The 26,531-nt window shown below is 48.2% G+C and overlaps 1 protein-coding gene across 1 annotated transcript; it reads left to right on the top strand.

Annotated features, from left to right (window-relative positions):
* Positions 1 to 399: 399 nt before the first annotated feature.
* Positions 400 to 26,531, top strand: LOC147604673 (uncharacterized). The gene is made up of 5 exons (XM_086794792.1): positions 400 to 2,071; positions 24,843 to 24,972; positions 25,073 to 25,137; positions 25,227 to 25,334; positions 25,566 to 26,531. The coding sequence occupies exons 1-5, from the start codon at positions 467 to 469 to the stop codon at positions 25,722 to 25,724; spliced, it is 2,067 nt and encodes a 688-aa protein (XP_086650918.1). The 5' UTR covers positions 400 to 466; the 3' UTR covers positions 25,725 to 26,531.

The following is a 26,531-nucleotide window of genomic DNA, read 5'->3' as shown; positions in this document are numbered from 1 at the left end:
AAATTCAAACTACTTGGTCACCGTTCACCTTTGGGCCGCCCTAGCATCCCAAATTCAGTGTTCAGAGTCAAGAGTCCATAGAGAAAAGGAACGCTTTGCCTTGTGATTTAAAAATCGACCAAAGTTCACGGCCAAGTTTGCAAGAATAGAAAGTTTTTTAATTTTCTTGAAAGTTGGGAGGGCCAAAAGCACTCTTTGTTACTTCTCTAATCGTGTCGGGGAAAATTTGAACAGGAGAGCATTTCCTTTTCGAGAAGGCATGTTTTCCTATTCAGGCCCGTTACACATACCCCAGTTACACATACCCCACCGCCCATGAATTATGGGCAGTGGATACCCCCACCACATCAGCATGGGCAGGCAGGGGTATGGCGATGTGTAATGGGCCTCACTTTCATAGGAGAAGGCAAGGCTGAGTCGAACGTAACCTTTCCCGAACACTGCTTCGCCCCTCTATCGGCGAACGATGAGGACAAGACGCCGATTGAGTTGCGAACCTACCGTTGATCCCGTACCCGCATCTCCAATTAACAACGGGGAAGCACACGCGAGGAAGAGGAAGATGGAGGACGATTCGACAGCAGGTGGCTTTCAAGGCAGGAGCAGGCGGAGAACCCAGGCAGGCCAAACTTCGAAAAGCCAGGCACGAACCAGCAAACCTAGCGATGGCGCTGCAAACCAAGCGATGGCACTGCAAACCAAGCTGCGGCTTGGCAAAACAAGCAATTGCTCTGCAGACACAGCCGATGTTTCCCCTATCCCCAGTACCTCAAGCGTCCGCAGGAAGGAGGATGAAATGGCCGTGGATGCGTCTTCTGAGATGGCTTTGGAGAAGGATATGACAGGCGATGGTGGTCGCCATCACGGCAGAAGCACCAGGATACGGCGGATGCCTCTGCGATATCAGGAATTGGAATTCAATAAAGGCCTTGCAAAGCCTGCTAACAGAACTTTCCAGACTACAGAGAAGGCGATAGACGGCAAGCTTTGCACGGTTAAGTCCTCCCCGTTCATCAAGGAAACCGTAGCCGATGGCCATGGTAATGAAGAAACATTAACATCAACACAGGGGCGGGCAGAAGAGCAGTTCATTCTCGGTAACAAGGGTAAGTCTTCTCCATTTATCATGAAAACCCTAGCGGATGGCCACCATAATGACGAAATCCTAACATCAACGCAGGATGGGGCGGAAGAGCAACCCAGCACCCGCTCCGGTACAAATGCTCGTTCTACTGAAGAAACCCTTACATTAATACAGGGAGAGCAGTCTGGTTCCCGTGAGGATGATCATCATAGTGAAGAAACCCTACAAGCAACACAGGGAGGGGCAGATGTTGAGGTAACATTAGTACAGGGAGAGCACTCCCGCCCCTGCCCACGCCCTTGCCACCACTGCAAGATAAAGGCCTCTCCAGTGAAAAAAAAATCCATAGCTGATGGTGTCCACTGTCATGCAGAGACTCTAACATCAATACAGAGAGAGAAATTCTGTTCTGGCACCCGGGTAGTATCAACACACAAAAGGATAGAAGAGCACCCCCGTCCCTGCCCCCGCCCCCGCAAGAGTAAGTGCTCCCCATCCACAAAGAAAACCCTAGCTGATGGCCATCATAAGGAAGAAATCATATCATCAAAACAGGGAGGGGCACTAAAGCAATCCAGCTCCAATGGCCTCCGCCGCCGAATGAATGCTGCCAAGTTGAGATGGAAAAACTTAGCAAGGAGCATCATGAAAGGAAGGAATGCTAATTGTTTGCCACCATCTGTAGGTGAGGCATTGGTGGAGCACCAGAATGTTGCCAGTGAGAGTGGCTTCCACAATGATCCCGAATCACAGAGACGAAACTCTTCTAGTGGCACTTTGCAGACAAGGTGCAATAAAAATGGTGAAAGCCACATAACCCAGCAGCTTAAAAAACGAAAAAAATTGACTGTTGTACCCTCAACGTTAAGCAAAAAAGCATCAAGTCAGAAATCTGTGGTGTCAAAGATACAGCAGAGATTATGCAGGCAGCGAGTTGGCATCCTCAAACGGATGAACACATGGCTCACCGAGGCAAAATTTTCACAGGTTTGCAGGATAATCCAGTATTTCTGTTACAAAATATGCCATGCATGGATTGATTGGAATGTGGTATATATATATATATATATATATATATATATATATATATATATATATATATATGCCATGCATGGATTGATTGGAATGTGGTCAAAGGTGTATAATATATATATATATATATATATATATATATATATATATATATATATATATATATATATATATAGATATAGATATAGATATAGATATAGAGAGAGAGAGAGAGAGAGAGAGAGAGAGAGAGAGAGAGAGAGTTATATTAACGTTTTCAAAAGACCCAAAGGGTCTGTGAGACCAAATTGATGTGTACAGTGTCCATGAAATCTCGTCATGGATGAAATAAGAAAAAGCAACTGTAAACTAAAACTGAAAACTGAAAGCTAAGATCTCAGACTCTGAGATTATACAAGATGAAAAATTTAGATACTACCATTCGAGGTATAGGATACAATAAGTGATAGGATATGGGAGAGCTGAACAAAAACAGTCAATCAACCTTGTATGTCAGGTGGATTCTCGACAGTGGTGCTTCCAAGCACATGACTCCTTCCTGAGAGTTATTACAAGATCTTTGATTGCAGACAGGTCACATCTTTATTGGTGACAAATCCACTATCCCGATTCATGGTGAGGGCAGGTTAGACAGAGGGGGGAAGCATTCCTCTTGGGTTCTTTATGTCCCATCCTGTCATGTGCACAGTGTGTATCTACCGTGTGCTACACGCACACAAGACTAGCTTCGAGGTTTGGGGAAGCTTGGAGCTAGGTTGGCTGATTGGTGAGCTGGGTTAGGGATAGACTAACGGCGGGCACCCAAGTGTGGACGCCCGATGACCGGCCAAGAGCCTATAAAAGGGTGGCCAAGGTTAGTCAATAGTTCATAGAGTCTTGCGTGTCTTTGTGAGAGCTCTATGGTCAGGAGGCTGGATCTAGTGCAGATGTGCACTTGCTTTCTGCAGCCAAGGCCGGCAGCAGTCTCGAGGCCCGCGAGGGTAGCTTCGTGGCGGTATGGGATGTCTCGAGGTAGAGATTGGTCGGTACGTCCAGCTAGTTAGCTCAGCTCGTGGCTCGGTGGGGACAGCCAAGACTTGTGGGCTTGCTCACAACTGTCAAGGTCGGGAGGTGAGTCAGCACCCCCTTCACGTTGCTTGGTTTGTTTTGCAGGTTCCGAGTCTTGTACCAGGAGCGTTCAACGAGGTGATCCTTTGGGGATTTCGAGGTAGAGATTGGTCGGTATGTCCAGCTAGTTAGCTCAGCTCGTGGCTCGGTGGGGACAGCCAAGACTTGTGGGCTTGCCCACGGCTGTCAAGGTTGGGAGGTGAGTCAGGCCTGCACCCCCTTCACGTTTTGCAGGTTCCGAGTCTTGTACCAGGAGCGTTGAACGAGGTGATCCTTTGGGGATTTGACAGTGGTATCAGAGCGAGCCTCTACCCATAGTGAACCATTACAGTTCCATACTGCCATGTGTATCTCTATCAGTGGCCTGGTCTATGTCCCATAGGCCCCAAACTGCTAATCCATAGGCCGGCCATCAATGATGACCCGACCATCTCGATAGAAGGCCTTCTTGCCTTCTCTTCTCGCGTGTAAGACTCGTGGCATGCAAGTTCTCCTATGCTCAAGCTGCATCCTCGTGAGATCATCATCCAAGAAAATAGGACCTCCCTCTAAACCCCGTAGTATGACCCTCTTCCTCATGAAGGTGACCCTCTCCGTCTCTCCTGCAAACTGTAGGATGAGGGCTCGCTTGCGTGTTGAGTCTTTCTCGGCTCTCCATGCTTTGGTGAAGGGGAGAGGGTGCTCTTCCTCGTAGCCGAGCTTCATGCATAGAAGATGTCCATCTTTCTCGGGAGTGGAGTCGGGTGTCTCGGCTATACCTGTGACTCGAATGTTGAGGCGGCGGGCATGCCTCATCTTCTCCTCCTCAATGGTGGTGTGAATGATTTGGTGTTCTTCCCTTTGAGTCTCTTCCCTCACTTCTTTACGGATGTTCTTCTTCACCACCTCAACCCATCCTGACTGCTTGGCTTCGAGCTTTCCCTCCATGTCCTTGTGATCTCCTTGGAGATCTCTTCTTTGATGGCCGTGAGTGTTGTCATTGATCTCCCCTTCTTTCTTCTCAGTATTCCTGATGGCTACCATTTCCACTTTCAATGCACTCACCTCCTCCTTGAGTACCGTGTTCTCTTGTTCGAGGTTCGTGACCCGTGCTTCGAGAGCCATGATGTGCCGGTGTAGTTTGTTCTCCACCTCATTGAGGTTGGAATCGGATGTCTTCTTGTTCTCCTTGATTAGTGCCTTCATTGCCGTCTCGAGGGCCTCGAGTTTCTCTTGGAGACTCGGGGCCATACCTCCAGATCACTCTGTAGTCCTTCCCATAGGTAGGGAGGAGAGAGAGAGAGAGAGAGAGAGAGAGAGAGAGAGAGAGAGAAATGAAATGTTATATTAACGTCTTCAAAAGGCCATAATGACCTATGAGACCAAAAGTTACATCATGGTGGATCTGATACAATGTCTGGATAAAAAAACCCAGAAAATGAAAAAATAAAGATGATACTACTGGCACCTAAAAAATGAAACTGGAACTGGAAGGTACACTATGGAGGTACCTCCATCTCATAATATGTGCCGCATCGGACACTGGCGGATCTCCTCAATATCCTGTGTGGTCAGCACCCTGACTGGGTGTCTCGCATGCCTCGCAAGAATAATCCGAATCTGCCGCTGCAACATCCGTCTATGCTGGGATGCCCTCCTCCGTGGTCGTGGGCGTCTGGACCACCCAAGCTCAATCGCACGATCAATCAGTGTACCTCTGGTGTGGGCGGTATCCATGTCCTGCTGCTGCTGTGGTCCATCTGGCGCAGTGATGGCCGGACTAAAGAAGTCTGTAATGTGCCTCTGAGTCTGGCTCTCTGTGCGCCTAAGCAGGCTATCTCTATGTCTCCGCAGCTCAAGCAAGAACAATCCCAAACACCTCTGGTCCTGGTACCCCATGACTCTGGAAAGTGGTCCAAAACCCTCTCTGAATAAACAGTGGAAACGACCACGTATCTCATAGTATGCAGTACAATGGCATATATAATGCAGCTCTGTTGAGCCCCTCCCCATGGCATACTCAGCATATCCTGGCCTCAGCTGGTATACCTCTATATCGGCCAATCTCAATCTCAAGCTGGTGTGAGGATGTGCGAATCTGACCAATAGCACATCGTACTGCATGAGACAAGTGTACATCCATGTAACTGGGTCTGATCACAAAACCATCTGCTGTGAGCTGAAGAAAATGTTCTCTGTAGAAAGCCATCTTCGTGCCCAGCTCCTCAGTCGGCTGTATCCATGTCCTCCTAATGTCCAGCTGAACTAAATCCTGACGGATGAGTCTGGTAATCTCTGTCCTTGGGGGCCTGAGCAAGGGTGCGTGGGGAAGAGTGGGCAGCCAGCGCAGCGAACAGAAGCCGCAGTGGGCGGCGAAGAGAGAGAGAGAGAGCGGAGAGTGAAGGGACGGGCACAGGGCAGAGGAGAGATGCGAACAGTGAGAGAGGGGGCGGCGGAAGCGAACAGAAGGCGCAGTGGGCCGCCCTTGTTCCCTGCTGTCGCCTTCTGCCGGGGCCGCCCCTGTTCGCTACTGTCGACGCCTTCTCCCCGCTGTTCTCTGTTCGCTACTGTCGTTGTTCGTTGCTCTCTCTCTCTTCGCCATGGGTGGGGAAGCGCGGGCAGCCAGCGCTGCGAACAGAAGCCGCAGTGGGCGGCGAAGAGAGAGAGAGGGCGGAGAGTGAAGGGACGGGCACAGGGCAGAGGTGAGAGGTGAACAGTGAGAGAGGGGGTGGCGGAAGCGAACAGAAGGCGCAGTGGGCCGCCCTTGTTCACTGCTGTCGCCTTCTCCCGGGGCCGCCCCTGTTCGCTACTGTCGACACCTTCTCCCCGCTGTTCTCTGTTCGCTACTGTCGTTGTTCGTTGCTCTCTCTTTGTTCGCCGTGGGTGGGGAAGGGCGGGTAGCCAGCGCAGCGAACAGAAGCCGCAGTGGGCGGCGAAGAGAGAGAGAGAGGGCGGAGAGTGAAGGGACGGGCACAAGGCAGAGGAGAGAGGCGAACAGTGAGAGAGGGGCGGCGGAAGCAGTGGGCCGCCCTTGTTTGCTGCTGTCGCCTTCTCCCGGGGCCGCCCCTGTTCGCTACTGTCGACGCCTTCTCCCCGCTGTTCTCTGTTGAAACCGATCCCGTCAAGTGGGAAAGACTCCGTTGGACACCCACACACTTAATAGCACAACTTTAAAACCACAAATTTGAAATGGACAACTTAAAACAACTTGAAATTTAAATGAAATGAAATGGAAAGATGGACACCAGCACTGGGGCCGGAACGGGCCGACCCCCCCCTCAATATATGATATATTTATTGGGAGTATTTAATAAATACAATGCTCCATGGGTTCCAAGAACCAGATAATGTCCATGTACATATGAAAACAATACCAAACACATAGGCTCGAATTTCGATGTAGAAGCTCGAAGCAGAACGACCACTAGTGTGGTCCAATCGCTACGGTCCTGTGCTTTCACTGGACTCCGCGGAGAGCGCCTCACTGGTGTTCCGAGACCACGCACAAACAGGCGCTCTCGTACTAACGCCTGGCTCTCCCGATCTCAGCACCTTTGGACCGAGGTTCTCCAATAGAGCTTGGACAACCCGGCACCAAACGGGTGTTGGCCGAGCGGGATGAATCCCTTATTAGATTTAAACATAAAATACTCTATTGAAATCTGAAATTCACTTACTTGTAGATGGTTGATAGAGAACCAATACCCGCGGTATTCGTGTAGAAGATGTAGCCACCCAAGAGATGTGAAGTCTTCTTGTAGCCGCCAAAGGAAAAGAAGTACAACCTCGTGCAAATAAGCAATAGAAAAATTGCCTTGGGAGAAGTAAAATCTTGCTGCAGGAACACAGCCACCCGTTGTATAGGAGAAGGTGGCTCAGCCTCAAGAAGCGTGGAAAAACAACCAATATAGAGTGGCCTGGCTGCAGATGAATGCTCTGACTGCAAAGGGGTAGTGTAGGTGCCTGCAGTGGAGAGAGGTAACCTGCTGGAAGAGATGCGCAGGAAAGCACACAGGCGTCTACAGAAATACCACGCTGCCTGCTGGTCCAGGAGAAGTCGCCTGCTGTAGTACAACTTGTAAGAGCAAGAAGCGGTTGACTGCAGCCTGAATTGCCTGTAGCGCAGGGAGAAGAGCAGCCGCCTGTAGTTGCAGCCAGCCGCCTGGGGAGAATAGCCGCCTGCAGTGCAGTTGCAGCCAGCCGCCTGGGGAGAGTAGAGGCAGACGCTTGTATGGGTGATGAAGCAGCCGCCAGGTGCTGTAGACGAAAGAGCCACCAGCGAAGGTGATCGCCGGTTGATGAATTCAACGCCAGATAGAAGCGATGATCATTTTATGCTTGATGGAGGGAGTCCTTTTTAATAAAATAAAAGTGAAGTTACAACTAAAGATTTCCACGCATGCATGTGGGGGGGACTAGTGTGGGTAGGTGATCATGCCCACCCCCACACTCACTTAAAAGTGGGGCTCCCCACCTTGGCCCCAAAGTGGGTGCCCACTTTTAAATAAATGTGAACACCTAACCTTATAAATTAAAGGGTTAGAATATAAAACATTAAAACAACAAGTGCGACGTACTTACCACCTGTTCACATGCACCAAAACTTGTCAGAATACAGAGCAGACTTGATGACTCACTGGCAGGCGTCCCCGCTCAGTAAGTAACACGTCAAGCAGGCAAACACACAAATACATATCATGCGAAAACAGTTTCAAGCATGCAAATCATGTGTGCATGTGCAAATAGTAACATGGACATATCTCCCGTTCATGGAACAAGTACAAAATATCTGTTGGCACAAAACTGGCACGACATAAAAACATAAAAACCTGGTCTTCCTATGGAGTGACAGTCCCATAGGTAAGACACAGTTCCAGGCACGAGTCTCCCTATGGTGTGACGGCACGAATACTGGCTCTTCCATGGCGTGACAGTCCCATGGGTCGAACACAGTCCAGGTCATACACGGGTGGCACTGGTCTGGCTCCCGTCCATACGACACCATCCTGCTAACACACGGGTGGCACCAGTCTGGCTCCCGTCCATGTCAGCAAAATACTGGCCTCTTCACATGAGACACCGGCCTGGCCTCAAGTGAACGAGACGCAAAAACTGGAGATGGACCAAATGGTCGGCCAATTGGTGACATCCCCCCGGGCTTCTAAAGAGTTGACCTCAACTGAAAAGCCTCAAGATATGCCTGCAACAATTGCGGATAATCTGCAAAATAATCCTCATTTACCCATTTGGCATCAATAGGCAAATAATTTTTAAACTTCACAAGGTATCTCCTGGAAAGCTTTCCTGCAGGTAGCTTTCTCTCCTTGTGAAAAACAATCTGTTCTGGCTGGAGGATCTCCTCAAGCTCTTCAATCTCTGGCGGATCTTCTGTGACAGGCTCATCAGGATCTGGCCCCACATATTTCTGAAATAGACTCACATGAAAAGCATTGTGAATCTTCCAATGACTAGGTAAAGCAAGCCTGTAGGACACTTCATTGATCTTCTGAATCACCTTGAAGGGTCCATAATAGCGAGGAGAAAGCTTAGGATATGATCCTTCTCGTCCTGGCCTCTTCCGAAGACGAGCCTTCTCAAATTTCAGCAATACCCAATCACCTTCTTTGGCTTCCATGTCCCTTCTATGCTTGTCAGCAGCCATTTTATGCTTATCCTGAGATCTTGCTATGGCTGTCCGCACCTGACCAAAGGCAACATCCAAGTCACGAACATATTCATCAGCTGCAAATATCTCATCCTTTGTTCGAAGGATGGGTGGCAAGACCACTCTGCCATAAATAATCTCAAACGGAGCCTTTCCTGTGGAAGCATGGATCGTATTGTTGTAGGCAAACTCAACAAGTGGAAGATACTTCTCCCATGCACTCTTTTGATCTGCCACATAACATTTCAACAAATCCAACACGGCTGAATTTGCAGCTTCACTTTGGCCATCCGTTTGGGGATGATAAGCTGATGAAAACTCAAGCTTAGTACCCATATTATCAAACAAAGAGGCTTGTAGTCCTGGGATCTCTATCCCCAACAATGGATTTAGGCATACCATGATGCTTGAAAATATTAGCAAGAAAAAGCTTTACCATATGATCAGCTTTAATGGTTTTCTTAACGGGCAAGAAATGAGCTTGCTTGCTAAACCTGTCCACAATAGTCCAAATAGCATCATTCCCATGCTGGGATCTAGGCAAATCCATAATAAAATCCATCGTGATACTTTCCCAAGGTTGCGAGGGAATAGGCAATGGCTGAAGCAAACCTGGAGGTTTCTGCCTATCAAATTTCACCTTTTGGCAAGTAATACATGCACGCACATAAGCCTCAATGTCTTTACGCATGCTCGGCCAAAAGAAATACCTCTGAATCATGCGAGTAGTAGGCATAATACCTCTATGACCAGCATATGGTGGAGCGTGACATTCGTCCATAACCTTTGGACGCAAATCCTTCACCACACATAGGCAATTATCCTTCATGAGATAACCCTCATTGAGAACATAAGAGGCATGTGAATGACCAGCCATCAAATCAGTCCATATATGGCAAAAATCAGCATCCAAATGATACAAATCTCTCATAGCAGATAGATCTCCATGAGAGGCCACTGAGACTGCAGCAACATAAGGCCTCCTAGATAGTGCATCGGCCACTACATTTTTCTTTCCTGGAGTATGCAGAATCTGAAAATGAAACATGGAAAGAAAGTTTGCCATTCTCATCTGCTTCTCTGAAAGCTTGGTTTGAGATAAAAAGTATCTCAAGCTTTGATGATCTGTCTTGACTACAAATTCAGCCCCAAGAAGGTAGTGTTTCCAAATCTTTAAGGCGTGAATTACAGCCAAGAGCTCTTTCTCACAGATATCCATATGAAGCTCAGCATTTCTTCTTCGTGAGATCATGTAGAGGAGTGGCAATCATAGCAAAATGCCTTATGAAACGCCTGTAGTACGAACATAATTCCAGAAAACTACGTACTTGATGTACGTTTTGCAATTCGGGCCAATTCCGAATAGTCTCGATCTTTGCAGGATCCATTGTAACTCCATCCTTGGATACAATATGTCCCAGATAATGAATCTCTGAAAGGAAAAACTCACTTTTCTTGGCATTGACGAAAAGTTTATGCTTCCGCAACTCTTCGAACACTGTGACCAAATGAGTTCTGTGTTCCTGCTCATTCTTGGAGAAAACCAAGATATCATCAAAGAAGACTTCTGTAAACTTGCGATGGGGTCGGAATATCCTATCCATCATACGATTAAAAGTAGCAGGAGCATTGGTAAGACCAAAAGGCATTACCAAGAATTCATATAATCCGAAGGCTGTCCTGAATGCAGTCTTATGGACATCTTGTGGCACCACGCGTATCTGGTGATAACCACTCTTCAAATCAAGTCTGCTAAAGCAAGCCGAACCATCAAGCTTATCCAAGATATCATCAATACGTGGAATTGGAAATCTGTTCTTGATGGTAAGCTTGTTCAAAGCTCTATAGTCCACACATACGGAATGATCCGTCCTTCTTTTGAACAAGAAGCACAGGAGAGCAGTAAGGTGAGGAACTGGGCTGAACCAAACCTTTCTCTAAAAGCTCGTTTACTTGCTTCATGATTTCTTCTTGTTGTGCGGCACTCACTCGGTATGCGGGTTTGTTAGGTGGAGAACTACCTGGCACAAGATCTATGCGGTGATCTTCGGGCCTTTGGGGAGGTAATTCACCTGGCAACGAGTCAGCAAAACAGTCGTTGAATGCATTAAGAAAATTCAGCCTATCATTAGACATAGCATCCACATTTTGATGATTTGGCACAAGACTATCACGCACAAAAACCAAGTACGCTGAAAGACTCTTTTTCATTGCTTTATTAATTTGGATGTGTGATACAACTGGGATGGAATCCCCTTCTTTGCCAGCATCAATAAAATGCATGCGGCCTTTATGCATAAAAGAAATCATATTGGACTTGTAGTCTTTGCGGGGCTCAAGCCTATGATGCCACGGCTTGCCCAACAATACATCACATTCATTCAGAGGAGCAACTAGAAAATGCTCATTATCAAGATAGCCCTGGATATGAATGCGCAACTTCCCTATCAAAGGGGTAACCTGCACCTCTTTACCAATAAATGCAGCTTCAGCTTCAATCTGAGGTCCCATGTTTTCAACCTCAATACCCAATGCAGCTGCCATTTGCATAGAGATGAAATTGTCAGTTGCACAGTCATCAAACATGAAGAGTGCGGGCTGATCCTTGATTTGCCCCCAAGCCTTGCAAACCATACGCTCTTTTGCATCATGACCTGTATTACCTTGCACATCAGGAACTGCATGAACATTTGCTTTGGTGTGCTTGTCCTCGTGCTTTGGTTTGCGATCTGGGCATTGCCGAAACATGTGGTCTTTGCTACCACAAGAAAAGCATTTTCCATCCTTAGCATATTGCTCTCTTTGCTCCGGGGTTAAGCCGAATTTGTTCTTCCTTGGGCCCTGTTCTTTAGATGTGTTATTTTCAGCTTTACCACCCTTGTAAGGCTCCCGGAAGTTCTTCTTAGGTGGCTGTCCACCCTTTTGCTGATTTGGGACAGCCTTGTCCTTCCCCTTGGAACCTCCTTGATCCTGCTTGATCTTGAGCACCAATTGCTCTGTAGCAAGGGCAGAAGCTGTGAGTTGTTGCAACGTATGTTTCGGGTGCAATTCAATACCCGATCTATATGCTGGTTGCAATCCAGAACGAAACTTCCTTTTTCTTTCATCCTCAGTGATTTGCATGAAGGGAGTCACTTCCAGCAACACTTTCCAGAATTTGTTAACATACTGTTGCACACTCTCGTTATCTTTTTGTTCCAGCCTGTCCCACTTTTGAGTGAGAGTTTGCTCTGCATTGGGTGGCAAGAACTGAGCATAAAATCTATCCTTGAATTCCTTCCAAGTAGAAATGGGATCCTTGGTGATCTTTTCAGTGATCCACCAATGGGCAGCAGTCCCTTTTAAAAACATGCTAGCATGGCGCACCTTTGACTTTTCTGTGAAATCCTCATCGCTAAAAGCAATGTCGAACTGTGCCACAAATGCTAACACCTTAGAAGCATCATGTTCACCATGACAAGCATCAAATTTAACAGATTTGTCACCTGCTTTGAATTCCTTGAGCTTCCTGGCATGAGGCTCATGGTCTTCTCTTTTTCTTTTCCCCTTATCCAACGGGGTAGCCCTGTCTGCATGGGCTCCATGGGCCATCATAGAAGCTTCATGGGGCACGGTGGCATGTGCTCCACGAACTCGAAACTCAGATGCATGTGACTTACCTGCATATGGCATGGTCTCTCCATGAGACAACTCAGAAGGCAAAATTTTTCTGGAAGCAGACCTGTCACCATGAGAAACATGTTTTGCATGCATGTGACTTTCATGCCCTCCATGAGCACTGGCATACATATATCTGTCAGGCTTAGTGCCTTGGGGAGAAGATGCATGTCGAGAGGTGACAGTCACCTCTTCCTTTTGCATAAAAGATTTCAGCCTCTGGGATGCGGGATCTCCATGCTTCAAACGAGGTGGATTTCTGAATTTTAGCTCTCCGTCATCCCCCTCTTTGATATCACCTTTGCGAAGGAGATAGGCAAGTGCCAACTCCCTTGGTTTCTTACCCACTTCACGAGCCATTGATTCAAAAGTTATATCAACCATAGCATCAGCCTTCCTGGCTTCAATAGCACTTTGCAAATGTGGATCTTCATGTAAGAACTTTAACTCTTGCTCTTGAGCCTGCAAAAGTTTTCTCATATGTTCCATTTCAGCCCTCATAGCATCAGGCTCTTGTTCAAGCATAACTGTCTTTCCTGGAGACAGTTGACCCTTGGATTCACTATCAAGAACCCTTTCAAGGGGCTTGTGCCTACCACGCAGGGCATCAGACCCACGAGAAGCACTAGATGGACCCCTCGAATTAGGCACTTCCAAAGGGTTGCCTTGGCTGTCCATTGTGTTTAAAGTTTGCTAAAAGCGGGATGTCCAGTACACAGGTTCGTTTCCCCACTAGGAAGAGGGAAACAACCGCGCTCTGATACCAATGAAACCGATCCCGTCAAGTGGGAAAGACTCCGTTGGACACCCACACGCTTAATAGCACAACTTTAAAACCACAAATTTGAAATGGACAACTTAAAACAACTTGAAATTTAAATGAAATGAAATGGAAAGATGGACACCAGCACTGGGGCCGGAACGGGCCGACCCCCCCCTCAATATATGATATATTTATTGGGAGTATTTAATAAATACAATGCTCCATGGGTTCCAAGAACCAGATAATGTCCATGTACATATGAAAACAATACCAAACAAATAGGCTCGAATTTTGATGTAGAAGCTCGAAGCAGAACGACCACTAGTGTGGTCCAATCGCTATGGTCCTGTGCTTTCACTGGACTCCGCGGAGAGCGCCTCACTGGTGTTCCGAGACCACGCACAAACAGGTGCTCTCGTACTAACGCCTGGCTCTCCCGATCTCAGCACCTTTGGACCGAGGTTCTCCAATAGAGCTTGGACAACCCGGCACTGAACGGGTGTTGGCCGAGCGGGATGAATCCCTTATCAGATTTAAACATAAAATACTCTATTGAAATCTGAAATTCACTTACTTGTAGATGGTTGATAGAGAACCAATACCCGCGGTATTCGTGTAGAAGATGTAGCCACCCAAGAGATGTGAAGTCTTCTTGTAGCCGCCAAAGGAAAAGAAGTACAACCTCGTGCAAATAAGCAGTAGAAAAATTGCCTTGGGAGAAGTAAAATCTTGCTGCAGGAACACAGCCACCCATTGTATAGGAGAAGGTGGCTCAGCCTCAAGAAGCGTGGAAAAACAACCAGTATAGAGTGGCCTGGCTGCAGATGAATGCTTTGACTGCAAAGGGTAGTGTAGGTGCCTGCAGTGGAGAGAGGTAACGTGCTGGAAGAGATGCGCAGGAAAGCACACAGGCGTCTACAGAAATACCACGCTGCCTGCTGGTCCAAGAGAAGTCGCCTGCTGTAGTACAACCTGTAAGAGCAAGAAGCGGTTGACTGCAGCCTGAATTGCCTGTAGCGCAGGGAGAAGAGCAGCCGCCTGGGGAGAATAGCCGCCTGCAGTGCAGTTGCAGCCAGCCGCCTGGGGAGAGTAGAGGCAGACGCTTGTATGGGTGATGAAGCAGCCGCCAGGTGTTGTAGACGAAAGAGCCACCAGCGAAGGTGATCGCCGGTTGATGAATTCAACGCCAGATAGAAGCGATGATCATTTTACGCTTGATGGAGGGAGTCCTTTTTAATAAAATAAAAGTGAAGTTACAACTAAAGATTTCCACGCATGCATGTGGGGGGGACTAGTGTGGGTAGGTGACCATGCCCACCCCCACACTCACTTAAAAGTGGGGCTCCCCACCTTGGCCCCAAAGTGGGTGCCCACTTTTAAATAAATGTGAACACCTAACCTTATAAATTAAAGGGTTAGAATATAAAACATTAAAACAACAAGTGCGACGTACTTGCACCAAAACTTGTCAGAATACAGAGCAGACTTCACGACTCACTGGCAGGCGTCCCCGCTCAGTAAGTAACACGTCAAGCAGGCAAACACACAAATACATATCATGCGAAAACAGTTTCAAGCATGCAAATCATGTGTGCATGTGCAAATAGTGACATGGACATATCTCCCGTTCATGGAACAAGTACAAAATATCTGTCGGCACAAAACTGGCACGACATAAAAACATAAAAACCTGGTCTTCCTATGGAGTGACAGTCCCATAGGTAAGACACAGTTCCAGGCACGAGTCTCCCTATGGTGTGATGGCACGAATACTGGCTCTTCCATGGCGTGACAGTCCCATGGGTCGAACACAACAGTCCAGGTCATACACGGGTGGCACTGGTCTGGCTCCCGTCCATACGACACCATCCTGTTAACACACGGGTGGCACCAGTCTGGCTCCCGTCCATGTCAGCAAAATACTGGCCTCTTCACATGAGACACCGGCCTGGCCTCAAGTGAACGAGACGCAAAAACTGGAGATGGACCAAATGGTCGGCCAATTGGTGACATCTGTTCGCTACTGTCGTCGTTCGCTGCTCTCTCTCTGTTCGCCGTGGGTGGGGAAGGTCTGGCAGCCAGCGCAGTGAACAGAAGCCGCAGTGGGCAGCCAAGAGAGAGAGAGAGAGGGCGGAGAGTGAAGGGACGGGCACAGGGTAGAGGAGAGAGGGGGCGGCGGAAGCGAACAGAAGGCGCAGTGGGCCGCCCTTGTTCGCTGCTGTCGCCTTCTCCCGGGGACGCCCCTGTTCGCTACTGTCGACGCCTTCTCCCCGTTGTTCTCTGTTTGCTACTGTCGTTGTTCGCTGCTCTCTCTCTCTCTTCGCCGTGGGTGGGGAAGGGCGGGCAGCCAGCGCAGCAAACAGAAGCTGCAGTGGGCGGCGAAGAGAGAGAGAGAGAGAGGGCGGAGAGTGAAGGGACGGGCACAGGGCAGAGGAGAGAGGTGAACAGTGAGAGAGGGGGCGGCGAAAGCAAACAGAAGGCGCAGTGGGCCGCCCTTTTTCGCTGCTGTCGCCTTCTCCCGGGGCCGCCCCTATTCGCTACTGTCGACGCCCTCTCCCCGCTGTTCTCTGTTCGCTATTGTCGTTGTTTGCTGCTCTCTCTCTGTTTGCCGTGGGTGGGGAAGGGCGGGCAGCCAGCGCAGCGAACAGAAGCCGCAGTGGGCGGCGGAGAGAGAGAGAGAGGGCGGAGAGTGAAGGGACGGGCAGGGCGGCGGAAGCGAACAGAAGGCGCAGTGGGCTGTCAGAATACGCAGCGGAGATGATGACCAAATCTGGGAACACAAGAGCAAAAACGCAGGCAGAAAAACAGCACAAGAGAGAGAGAGATGTAGGCGTGTGACTCTGCTCTATATACACAAGAAGATCCTGAGGAATGATACATGAGGTATGGGGGCTGGGGTCCTATATATACCTCCCATAGAGGGCAGTCGGCCTGCAGAAGGAATGCCTACGACTGATGAAAAGACCCACGACTGCATAAATGCAGTCGGCCAGCAAAACAGGTGCCCACGACTGATCAAATCCAGTCGGCCAGCAGCCCTGAAGCCCACGATTGATGTAGATCCAGTCGGCCAGCAATAGGGTGCTCCTGGCATCACCTGGCAGCCCTCCCAAGCCTCAGAAAAATGGGAAAAAATAGGGGAAAAATGCGGAGAGTGGGGAAAAATGGGAAAACACCTCATAAGGGCGGGCACACCCACAACAAAGGCCCTGGAGTATAAAACTGGACAGGAGATGACTTCTAACATGGGCCGCCCTTGTTCGCTGCTGTCGCCTTCTCCCGGGGCCGCCCCTGTTTGCTACTGTCGATGCCTTCTCCCCGCTGTTCTCTGTTCACTACTGTCGTTGTTCGCTGCTCTCTCTCTCTCTTCGCCGTGGGTGGGGAAGGGCTTGCAGCCAGCGTAGCGAACAGAAGCCGCAGTGGGCGGCGAACAGAGAGAGAGAGGGCGGAGAGTGAAGGGACGGGCACAGGGCAGAGGAGAGAGGCGAACAGTGAGAGAGGGGGCGGCGGAAGCGATTAGAAGGCACAGTGGGCAGTCCTTGTTCGCTGCTGTCGCCTTCTCCCGGGGCCGCCCCTGTTCGCTACTGTCGACGCCTTCTCCCCGCTGTTCTCTGTTCGCTACTGTCGTTGTTCGCTGCTCTCTCTCTCTCTCTGCCGTGGGTGGGGAAGGGCGGGCAGCCAGCGCAGCGAACTGAAGCTGCAGTGGGCGGCGAAGAGAGAGAGAGAGGGTGGAGAGTGAAGGGACGGGCACAGGGCAGAGGAGAGAGGCGAATAGTGAGAGAGGGGGCGGCGGAAGCGAACAGAAGGCGCAGTGGGCCGCCCTTGTTCGCTGTTGTCGCCTTCTCCTGGGGCCGCCCTTGTTCGCTGTTGTCGCCTTCTCCTGGGGCCGCCCCTGTTCGTAACTGTCGACGCCTTCTCCCTGCTGTTCTCTGTTCGGTACTGTCGTTGTTTGCTGCTCTCTCTCTCTTCGCCGTGGGTGGGGAAGGGCGGGCAGCCAGCGCAGCGAACAGAAGCCTCAGTGGGCGGCGAAGAGAGAGAGAGAGGGCGGAGAGTGAAGGGAGGGGCACAGGGCAGAGGAGAGAGGCGAACAGTGAGAGAGGGGGCGGCGGAAGCGAACAGAAGGCGCAGTGGGCCGCCCTTGTTCGCTGCTGTCGCCTTCTCTCAGGGCCGCCCCTGTTCGCTACTGTCGACGCCTTCTCCCCACTGTTCTCTGTTCGCTACTGTCGTTGTTCGCTGCTCTCTCTGTTCGCCGTGGGTGGGGAAGGGCGGGCAGCCAGCGCAGCGAACAGAAGCCGCAGTGGGCGGTGAAGAGAGAGAGAGAGGGGGCGGAGAGTGAAGGGACGGGCACAAGGCAGAGACAGAGGCGAACAGTGAGAGAGGGGGCGACGGAAGCGAACAGAAGGCGCAGTGGGCCGCCCTTGTTCGCTGCTATCGCCTTCTCCCGGGGTCGCCCTTGTTTGCTACTGTCGACGCCTTCTCCCTGCTGTTCTCTGTTCGCTACTGTTGTTGTTCGCTGCTCTCTCTCCGTTCGCCGTGGGTGGGGAACGGCGGGCAGCTAGCGTAGCGAACAGAAGACGCAGTGGGCGGCGAACAGAGAGAGAGAGGGTGGAGAGTGAAGGGACGGACACAGGGCAGAGGAGAGAGGCGAACAGTGAGGGGGCGGCGGAAGCGAACAGAAGGCGGAGTGGGCCGCCCTTGTTCGCTGCTGTCGCCTTCTCCCGGGGCCGCCCCTGTTCGCTACTGTCGACGCCTTCTCCCCGCTGTTCTCTGTTCGCTACTGTCGTTGTTCGTTGCTCTCTCTCTCTTCGCTGTGGGTGGGGAAGGGCGGGCAGCCAGCACAGCGAACAGAAGCCGCAGTGGGCGGCGAAGAGAGAGAGAGAGGGCGGAGAGTGAAGGGACGGGCACAGGGCAGAGGAGAGAGGCGAACAGTGAGAGAGGGGGCGGCGGAAGCGAACAGAAGGCGCAGTGGGTCGCCCTTGTTCGCTACTCCCGGGGCCGCCCCTGTTCGCTACTGTCGACGCCTTCTCCCCGCTGTTCTCTGTTCGCTACTGTCGTTGTTCGCTGCTCTCTCTCTCTCTCTTCGCCGTGGGTGGGGAAGGGCGGGGAGCCAGCGCAGCGAACAGAAGCCGGCGGAGAGTGAAGGGACGGGCATAGGGCAGAGGAGAGAGGCGAACAGTGAGAGAGGGGGCGGTGGAAGCGAACAGAAGGCGCAGTGGGTGGCGAACAGAGAGAGAGAGCAGCGAACAACGACAGTAGTGAACAGAGAACAGCGGGGAGAAGGCGTCGACAGTAGCGAACAAGGGCGGCCCCGAGCGAAGGCGACAGTAGCGAACAAGGGCGGCCCAGGGAGAAGGTGATGGCGAGCGAGTGGGTGGGGTAGCAGGCGGGTAGAGAGAGAGAGAGAGAGAGAGAGAGAGAGAGAGAGAGAGAGAGAGAGAGAGAGAGAGAGAGAGAGAGAGACGATCGTGGTGGCAGTGCTGGTCGCGTGCGGGTCGTGGGCTACCGGACGTTGTAGGCGCAAGCAAGTAGACGCAGTTGTGTAGGCAGCCAAGCCTACGCAAGCGGCCACAGCCTGGCAGCCAGCCAGGCCTACGTAGGTGGCCATGCTGGCAGGCGCCTAGGCCTACGTAGGCGGGCGCCCAGGCCTACGCAACGAGGCGGCCAGGCTGGCGGGCGCCTGCCTACGCAACCAAGCGGCCAGGCCTGTGCAGGCGCAGGCCACCTGAGCGAACACAGGCGCTGGCAGCAGTGTAGGTGGTGACAGCGTGTCAGGCGACGACAGCAACGCAGGCGGCAGCGCTAATTCCAGGGAAAAATAAAACCAATAAAAGCATCCCACCGATTGGGTTGTTTTCGTTTTTTTAAAAAGATTAAACTTTTTTTTTTAAATTTAAAGAGTTTAAAGGTCCTAAGGTTTAAAAGTGTTTTTTTTAAAATAAAGAAAACAAAATATATATATATATATATATATATATATATATATATATATATATATATATATATATATATATATAGAGAGAGAGAGAGAGAGAGAGAGAGAGAGAGAGAGAGAGAGAGAAACACAAACGCAAAAGCTCAAGTTGCTTTTGGGGAAGGTTATATAAACCCCTTAAGTGGGCTTCTTGCCACACATCTCTCAAGTTTTCAAGCTCTCAAGCTCTCAAGTTCTCTCGCACTTTTCTTGTGTAAGATCAAATTTTCTTCTCCACTTGCCCTCTTCAAGATGTCGACCCAAGAATCTGAGCTGGAGCCCCTTGTCGAACGCGAAGGCTTGCCGGCTACGGAAGATACCGATGCCGATCTTTTTGACGATTATGTGTCCAAATCTGATTTCCAAGAGTTCAAAGTAGCTCTCGAAGCTTCTTCTTCGGAACGTCAGGCACAAATCGCCGCCCAGATGCAAGCTTTGCGGAACTCCATCTCTCTTTTGACCACTACCCTATCTACTCTTTCGGGTATGGATACCTTGGTCTCTGCTTTAGGCCCCAACATTACTCCGGAACCATTCGGAGGGGTGAGCAAAAGCAGCGTACCAAGGAGATCGTGGACACTTGGCTACATAAGTGGCAGGTCCATTTTCAGTTTCATCCATATGATGATGGAAAAAAGATCCAGTTAGCAGCAGGTTTCCTCTCAGGCAAAGCTTTGCTTTGGTGGAAGAAACTCAACCCTAAGCCAACGACTTGGGCAAAATTTGAAGACGTCTTCAAGAAGGAATTCCTCAAGAAAGAGGATGATTACGATGTTGTTGCCCGGTTTACCGCTTTGACCATGACCTCATAGCACCTCACTTATGAGGTCTACCTCCAGAAGTTTAGGGACTTGCAGATGAAAGCTACAAAAATGGATCCCACTACTCTTTTGGGGTTCTTCGTAGTAGCTGGTTTACCAGACTCATACCGTTTACAGGTTAAAAATAACAAATGCAAAACGTTGGACGAAGCCATTCATTCAGCTCGTATCTATGATGATACAATGGTCTCTTCCAAGTCTAAACCTGTTACCGAGCAGGGGAACAAGCATAAAAGAAAGTTCTCTGCACCTATGGCTAACACGATTGAAGGAAAGTCTTCGGACCAACCTTCGAAGACTCCAAGTTCGACTCCAGCGAAGAAGAAACGACTCCTTAAGGCTTTGAAGCTCAAGAAGGAGGGAGGTTGTTTTATCTGCGAAGAAAAAGGACATATGCGTAACGAGTGCCCGAAGCAAAAGGGTGCAAAGACCAACGCAGGACCCAAGCCAAAGGCAGCTAACCAGTTGTCTTTGACAGGTACGTCAGTTACTGTAGTACATGTTGTGATTGTCTGTTCAACTCTAAAGTTTTTGACTTGCATGATCTTCTCCGAGTTTATGGAGAAGTGAATGGCCATAGAATCCACATTCTTCTAGACCCTAGCAGCTCACACAACTTTGTTAACTACAAACTTGTGCAGAAATTGAGTCTTGATACGTCACCCAGCGATCATACCTATGAGGTACGCCCACCTGCGAGTCGGCAAGTATGGGGTCGAAAGGTGGAGATGCTACCAATCCAGATTCAGGACTACAAAGATACTCTGGAATGCTATATTATGCACCTAGAACATATAGACTTGTTATTAGGGATTGAGTGGTTTAAGACTCTTCAAGTCCAGATAGATTGGTCTAGTAATATTTTTTCTTTTCAGCATAGGAACACCCAGTATAGTATTTTAGGTGATTGTATACATCCCTCTCAGGGACCTCTTGTAAATACAGTTGATTTTGGAAATATAATGGATTCTTCTTTGTATATCACTTTCCATTGTGTTTTGATTCCACTTTCTTCGAATACTTTGTCGTTCGCCGAGATTTCTACTGACTTATTTCAGTCATTGAGAGGGCTTTGCAGGACTGATAGTTATTTGGTCCATTTTGGCAGAAGATCCAGGACGGGAGCTCATTGATTGACCAAGACTCGATGACTGAACAGCCTACCATCAGGCTGTAGGAGGCCAGTGGATGATTTGGAATGGTTTACTATTCCGTAATGACAAAATTTGTGTACCACCCGGACATTAGGTCCAAGATTCTTAAGGAGTGTCACGACGTCTCTTCTGTTGGAGACCCTGGGATACATAGGACGCTATCGTTAGTAAAACACACTTTTTATTGGCCAAAGATGAAAGAGTATGTAGAAGATTATGTTGTCAAGTGTCAAATTTGTCAAGCAAATAAAGCTGAACGCTTTAGACAGGCTGGGTTGTTGCATCCTTTGCAAATCCCAGGTAATAAATGGGAAAGTATTTCCATGGATTTTATTACCAGATTGCCCAGAACACATCAAGGCCACGATTCTATTTGGGTTGTGGTAGATCGCTTGATAAAAATGGCTAGATTTTTACCAACCCGGAAGACTATTACAGCTACGCAATTAGCACGACAGTTTATCGAGCAATTATTTAGATTGTACGGGTTACCTCAGCACATAGTCAGTGATAGGGACTCTAAGTTTACGAGTGATTTTTGGAAACTTGTTTTTGAGAAGTTGGAAACAACTTTGAATTTGAGTTCCTCAGATCATCCTCAATCTGATGGCCAGACAGAAAGAGTGAATCAGATTTTGGAGGATATGCTTCGTTCATATGTATCCAAAAGACAGAGTTCATGGGATGTTAGAATTTGCATATAACAGTACTAAGCATACGAGTACAGGTTTTAGTCCTTTCATGCTTATGTATGGTTTTCAACCTAGATCACCTGTTACAGTAGGATTCTCAGGACTTCTGCATGATGCAACACGTAATTTTTTGCAAGATATGCAAGAAATGTTATAAGTTGCGAAGGAATCTATTAGAAGTGCTCAAGACCGAGACAGGTTTTATCCTAATAGACATCGTTCACCCAGAGAGTTCTCTGAAGGAACGATGGTGTATTTTCGAGTTCCGAAAGATTCCGAGACTTTACGGACAGGTCGATCTCCAAAATTATTCCCTAGATACTGTGGAACATTTCGTATTACACGACGGATTGGTTCAATCGCATATGAATTGGATTTGCCTTCTCATGTGAAAGTTCATCCTGTATTTCATGTCAGTAGACTTAAGGAAGTACTGGGTGGAACAGACCAGTTAGTTACCTCCTCAAGAAATCATAGATGTCGAGAACATGACATTTGTTCCACACGAACCTGAAAAGATTCTTGGATTTCGTGAAAGAAGATTGCGTAATACGCTTATCACGGAATACAAGATTAAGTGGAAGGATCGTGTTGAGGAGGACGCTACATGGGAGACATTGACTACTCTTCAGAGAGATTACCCTGGCTTCTTAGTGAGCTCAAGAGTGAGCTCTTAGAGGAAGGGGATTATGTCATGTGCACAGTGTGTATCTACCGTGTGCTACACGCACACAAGACTAGCTTCGAGGTTTGGAGAAGCTTGGAGCTAGGCTGACTGATTGGCGAGTTGAGTTAGGGATAGACTAACGAGCGGGCACCCAAGTATGGACGAGCGGGCATCCAAGTGTGGCCGCTCAATGACCGGCCAAGAGCCTATAAAAGGGTGGCCAAGGTTAGTCATTAGTGATATAGAGTCTCGCGTGATTTGTGAGAGCTCTATGGTCTGGAGCCTGGATCTAGTGCAGACGTGCACCTGCTTTATGCAGCCAAGGCCGGCAGCAATCTGGAGGCCCGTGAGGGTAGCTTCGTGGCGGTATGGGACGTCACGAGGTAGAGATTGATCGGTACGTCAACCTAGTTAGCTCAGCTCGTGGCTCGGTGGGGACAACCAAGACTGTGGGCTTGCCCATGACTGTCATGGTTGGGAGGTGAGTCAGGCCTGCACCCCCTTCTTGTTTATTTGTTTGTTTGCAGGTTTCGAGTCTCAAGGGTGCCTGTGCATGTACTTCAACCAAGGATTCTATGATGGTAATTCCATCATATGGTTGCCAAAATCGAACAATGTGAAAAAAACCTCACCACCAACTTCAACCCCAACAAATTCACCTAAAGTTTGACAAAGAATGGAGGCCCAAGAAATAGCAAGCAAATCACTCAACCACTCTCGTGCATTTAGCACCAACACAAGAGCTTGTCTGTTCAAGGCAAACAATCAGCAGTCTTCCCTACTGCCTCAATATCATTTCAACAAAAACAAATTTAAAAAGCAATACGAAGACTTAGGAGCACATCAAGAACAGAATAACAATGTTGTTGTCACCCCTCTGGAAGTGTGTGTCAGCAGCACCTACAACTTGGCGGGTGATGATGCTCACGGGCAGCTCATAGGTTGCCCAAGGTGAAACCCTAAAAACACAAAAAACCCTAAAAAGCTATGATAGCATATGGGGTAGAAGCCTAAGTTATGGGGGATCAAAGAAATCCACATTAGTGGGGATTCAGTTCAGCCAGCCCCTATTCAGGATATGCCTCAAGTTGAACAAGATGTAAAATATATGGAACAACCAGCAAATCAGCCCCCTTATATGGAAGAGGTTGAAGATGTTGTTAGGGAAGAGCAAACAGCCATATAGGGAGCCAATCTGTGCCTAGATGGTTGTTGAAAACCTTGCAAGGTATCAAAATTTCAGCTCCACTGACCGGAAGAACAAGGGCTAGTTCCAGCCATGCATTGAATGTAGAGCATGGGGAGTCTGCATTTTCCATGGGGGGTCTCTTTGATTCAGAAGAGCCTTCTTCTTATAAAGAAACATAGGAGAATGAGCAGTGGGTGCAAGCCATGCAGGATGAGATTTCTTCTATCATGAAGAATAATACATGGGATCTTGTGGACCTGCTGTAGGGCAAGAATGCCATTGGAACTAGGGATTGTCCTCCTATGAGGGTTCTGTTCTGGTGGGTCTTGGGGAGAACATCGCTGCCTTTCTAAAAACCACCAAATTCTTGTTCATCCTGTTATCGGGGCCCACTCCTGTCATGGAGCAGTGGTTACAGAGATAGCTGTGGTGGCGACATTGACAATATTGGTGGCATGTTGTTTGTCACTTCTTCACTTGGCCTTACCTATCCGTCTCCATCGGTGTCGCCCTACATGCTTGCCATTCTCCCCTGCCCATTGGTTTTGGGGCTAAGTGGGTTCCTTTCTGTGCAGTTGTAAATACCTGCACTTATTGCTGAGCGTGTTTAAGTGAAAATCATTGCTGTTCAATTTTTGTGAATATGTTCTATATGATCATTTAGCATGTCACTCTAATGAGGTTTCAAAGCAGAGTTTCTCCTCCTTGGCCCATGCTTTGTCTCTTCTTTAATAATCTGTATCCTCTCACATCATGTCTTTAGCAAGGGATGGCAACCATTTTATACCTAACATGGGCCTAATTTGTGACTTTTAGAGTGTTGTAAATACCAGCACTTATTGCTGAGCGTGTTTAAGTGAATCTCATTGCTGTTCGATTTTTGTGAATATGTTCTATATGATCATTTAGCATGTCACTCTAATGAGGTTTCGAAGCAGAGTTTCTCCTCCTTGGCCCATGCTTTGTCTCTTCTTTAATAATCTGTATCCTCTCACATCATGTCTTTAGCAAGAGATGGCAACCATTTTATATCTAACATGGGCCTAATTTGTGACTTTTAGAGTGCAAAGGAACAGAACAACAATGTATCTGGAGAAGCCTTCATTATGACCGAGGATGAGCGTCAAGCTTTTGCCCAAAACATGGTGAAAAGCTGTCAAAAGAACACAAAGATGCGAACCCTATTCTTAGGTGAGCTTGTAGGAAAATAATGTTAATACTTTTCTCTCAAAGGTGCAAAAATGTGGCTTATCTTGTGCCAATTCTTTGACTTTTTCTATTGATCTTGCAGAATCTGTAAAGACGCTGGCAGAGAGTGGGCTTATGCATTCTGCGGCATCAAACTTTCTGCAAGAGGTCAGTTCTTAGTTTTTTTTAAAAGTGTGTTAGTATATGATGCAGAAAACTTCCTTTATAGACTGATTGATTTTTGCTTGCATGAACAGGGTCCCTGTGAGGAAGCTCAGAATGTAATGAATGCCTGGGAGGATTTCCAGCAACAAAATGCGATGACGAAAGGATTGCCTATGAATCTGCTTAATGCTGTGAATCAGGTACTTGTTCGCTAAAAGTTAAAGACATAGCATATATGAATGCACTTAATAGAGATGCCGTTTCGATTGGTGTTTCATTCAATGATGACATGCAGACATTGTTAGAAAGTGCTCTTTATCACTAAGAGCAAGAGCGTAAAGCTGAATATCTGATTACTTTGCTTAAACTTTGAGAGAGAGAGAGAGAGAGAGAGAGAGAGAGAGATTTAACATGGTGTTTTTTTTTTCCAGCTTCATGAAAAAAGGGGAGATTTGTCAGACAAGCATAGCACACCAGAAGATTTAGGGATATGTGCATTGATTCAAATTGATGGGAATGCTTGGAAATTTCAGCTGCCAAGGTTTCCTTTGGAAGAGAAAGCTAAGTTGGATGGAGATGGTAATTCCTAGTGGAGCATCATCATTCAACTTTGCTTCAGATTGGCACCTGAGTGTGAAAACACAGCTTCTACGATGAGAACGTGTCATCTTTTGGCTGGATGCATGGCTTGATGATATCTCAAGAAAAGAAGTGAAGTGCGTTTTGTCATATTGGATTGGTTTGCATTAGCAAGAGTATAAAAATCATGCTTGGAGGTCTTCAGCAGTTTGTAAGGCTGGTTTGTACACCCGTTGTTCAAGATCAAAGAGACTATTCAAAGGATTGGTGCCCTATTGTTGGCATCAGGGTATAAGAAAGATGTAGGTTTGTAAAAAAACAAAGATCGATGTAGTCGCTTGGGAGACGCAAGTTTTTAAGGCAGCTCCATACCATGACCAAATATGTCATCACAGGCACAATGCACAAAAGAGCACTGTTAGTGAAATTCTGCATCCTCTATTTTCTATTCAGCCTTGTTATATCCAACCCTCCATGAAGGCACTGATTTCAGCATTATTTGGCTGACAGAAGCCTCAAATCGCAGGGAGCCTTGAGGCACTCCTGACGAGGGGGAAGCAGCAGTTCTATTATGCGCTTTGCTATTGTCACCTCCTCATGTAACTCGAAGTTTTGCTGGCATTCTTCAATCCACCTCATTGTCACTAGTGTATCTGGTTTAAGATGTTAACAGCAGGATTGGCATCAAAAGCTTATATTAAATTCTCCTTATGTGTTTGTAACCTCGCCTTAAGTCATCATGTGTCGAAGCTAGTTATATTTTTAAACAATTAATTATTCAGTAATGGCAATTTGGTTTAGAAATCAGATTTTGATCA

Source organism: Cibotium barometz, chromosome 61, assembly GCF_041138505.1.
Source record: "Cibotium barometz isolate CiBa-2024 chromosome 61, ASM4113850v1, whole genome shotgun sequence".
In the NCBI taxonomy this organism is placed as follows: domain Eukaryota; kingdom Viridiplantae; phylum Streptophyta; class Polypodiopsida; order Cyatheales; family Cibotiaceae; genus Cibotium; species Cibotium barometz.
This window is presented reverse-complemented; position numbering and strand designations above follow the sequence as displayed.

Excerpts from the sequence above, each read along its gene's own strand:
- LOC147604673 (XM_086794792.1), top strand. The coding sequence starts at position 467 with ATGAGGACAAGACGCCGATTGAGTTGCGAACCTACCGTTGATCCCGTA. Across the intron at positions 2,072-24,842 it reads CCGAGGCAAAATTTTCACAG|AGTGCAAAGGAACAGAACAA; the intron begins GTTTGCAGGATA and ends TGTGACTTTTAG. Across the intron at positions 25,138-25,226 it reads CATCAAACTTTCTGCAAGAG|GGTCCCTGTGAGGAAGCTCA; the intron begins GTCAGTTCTTAG and ends TTGCATGAACAG.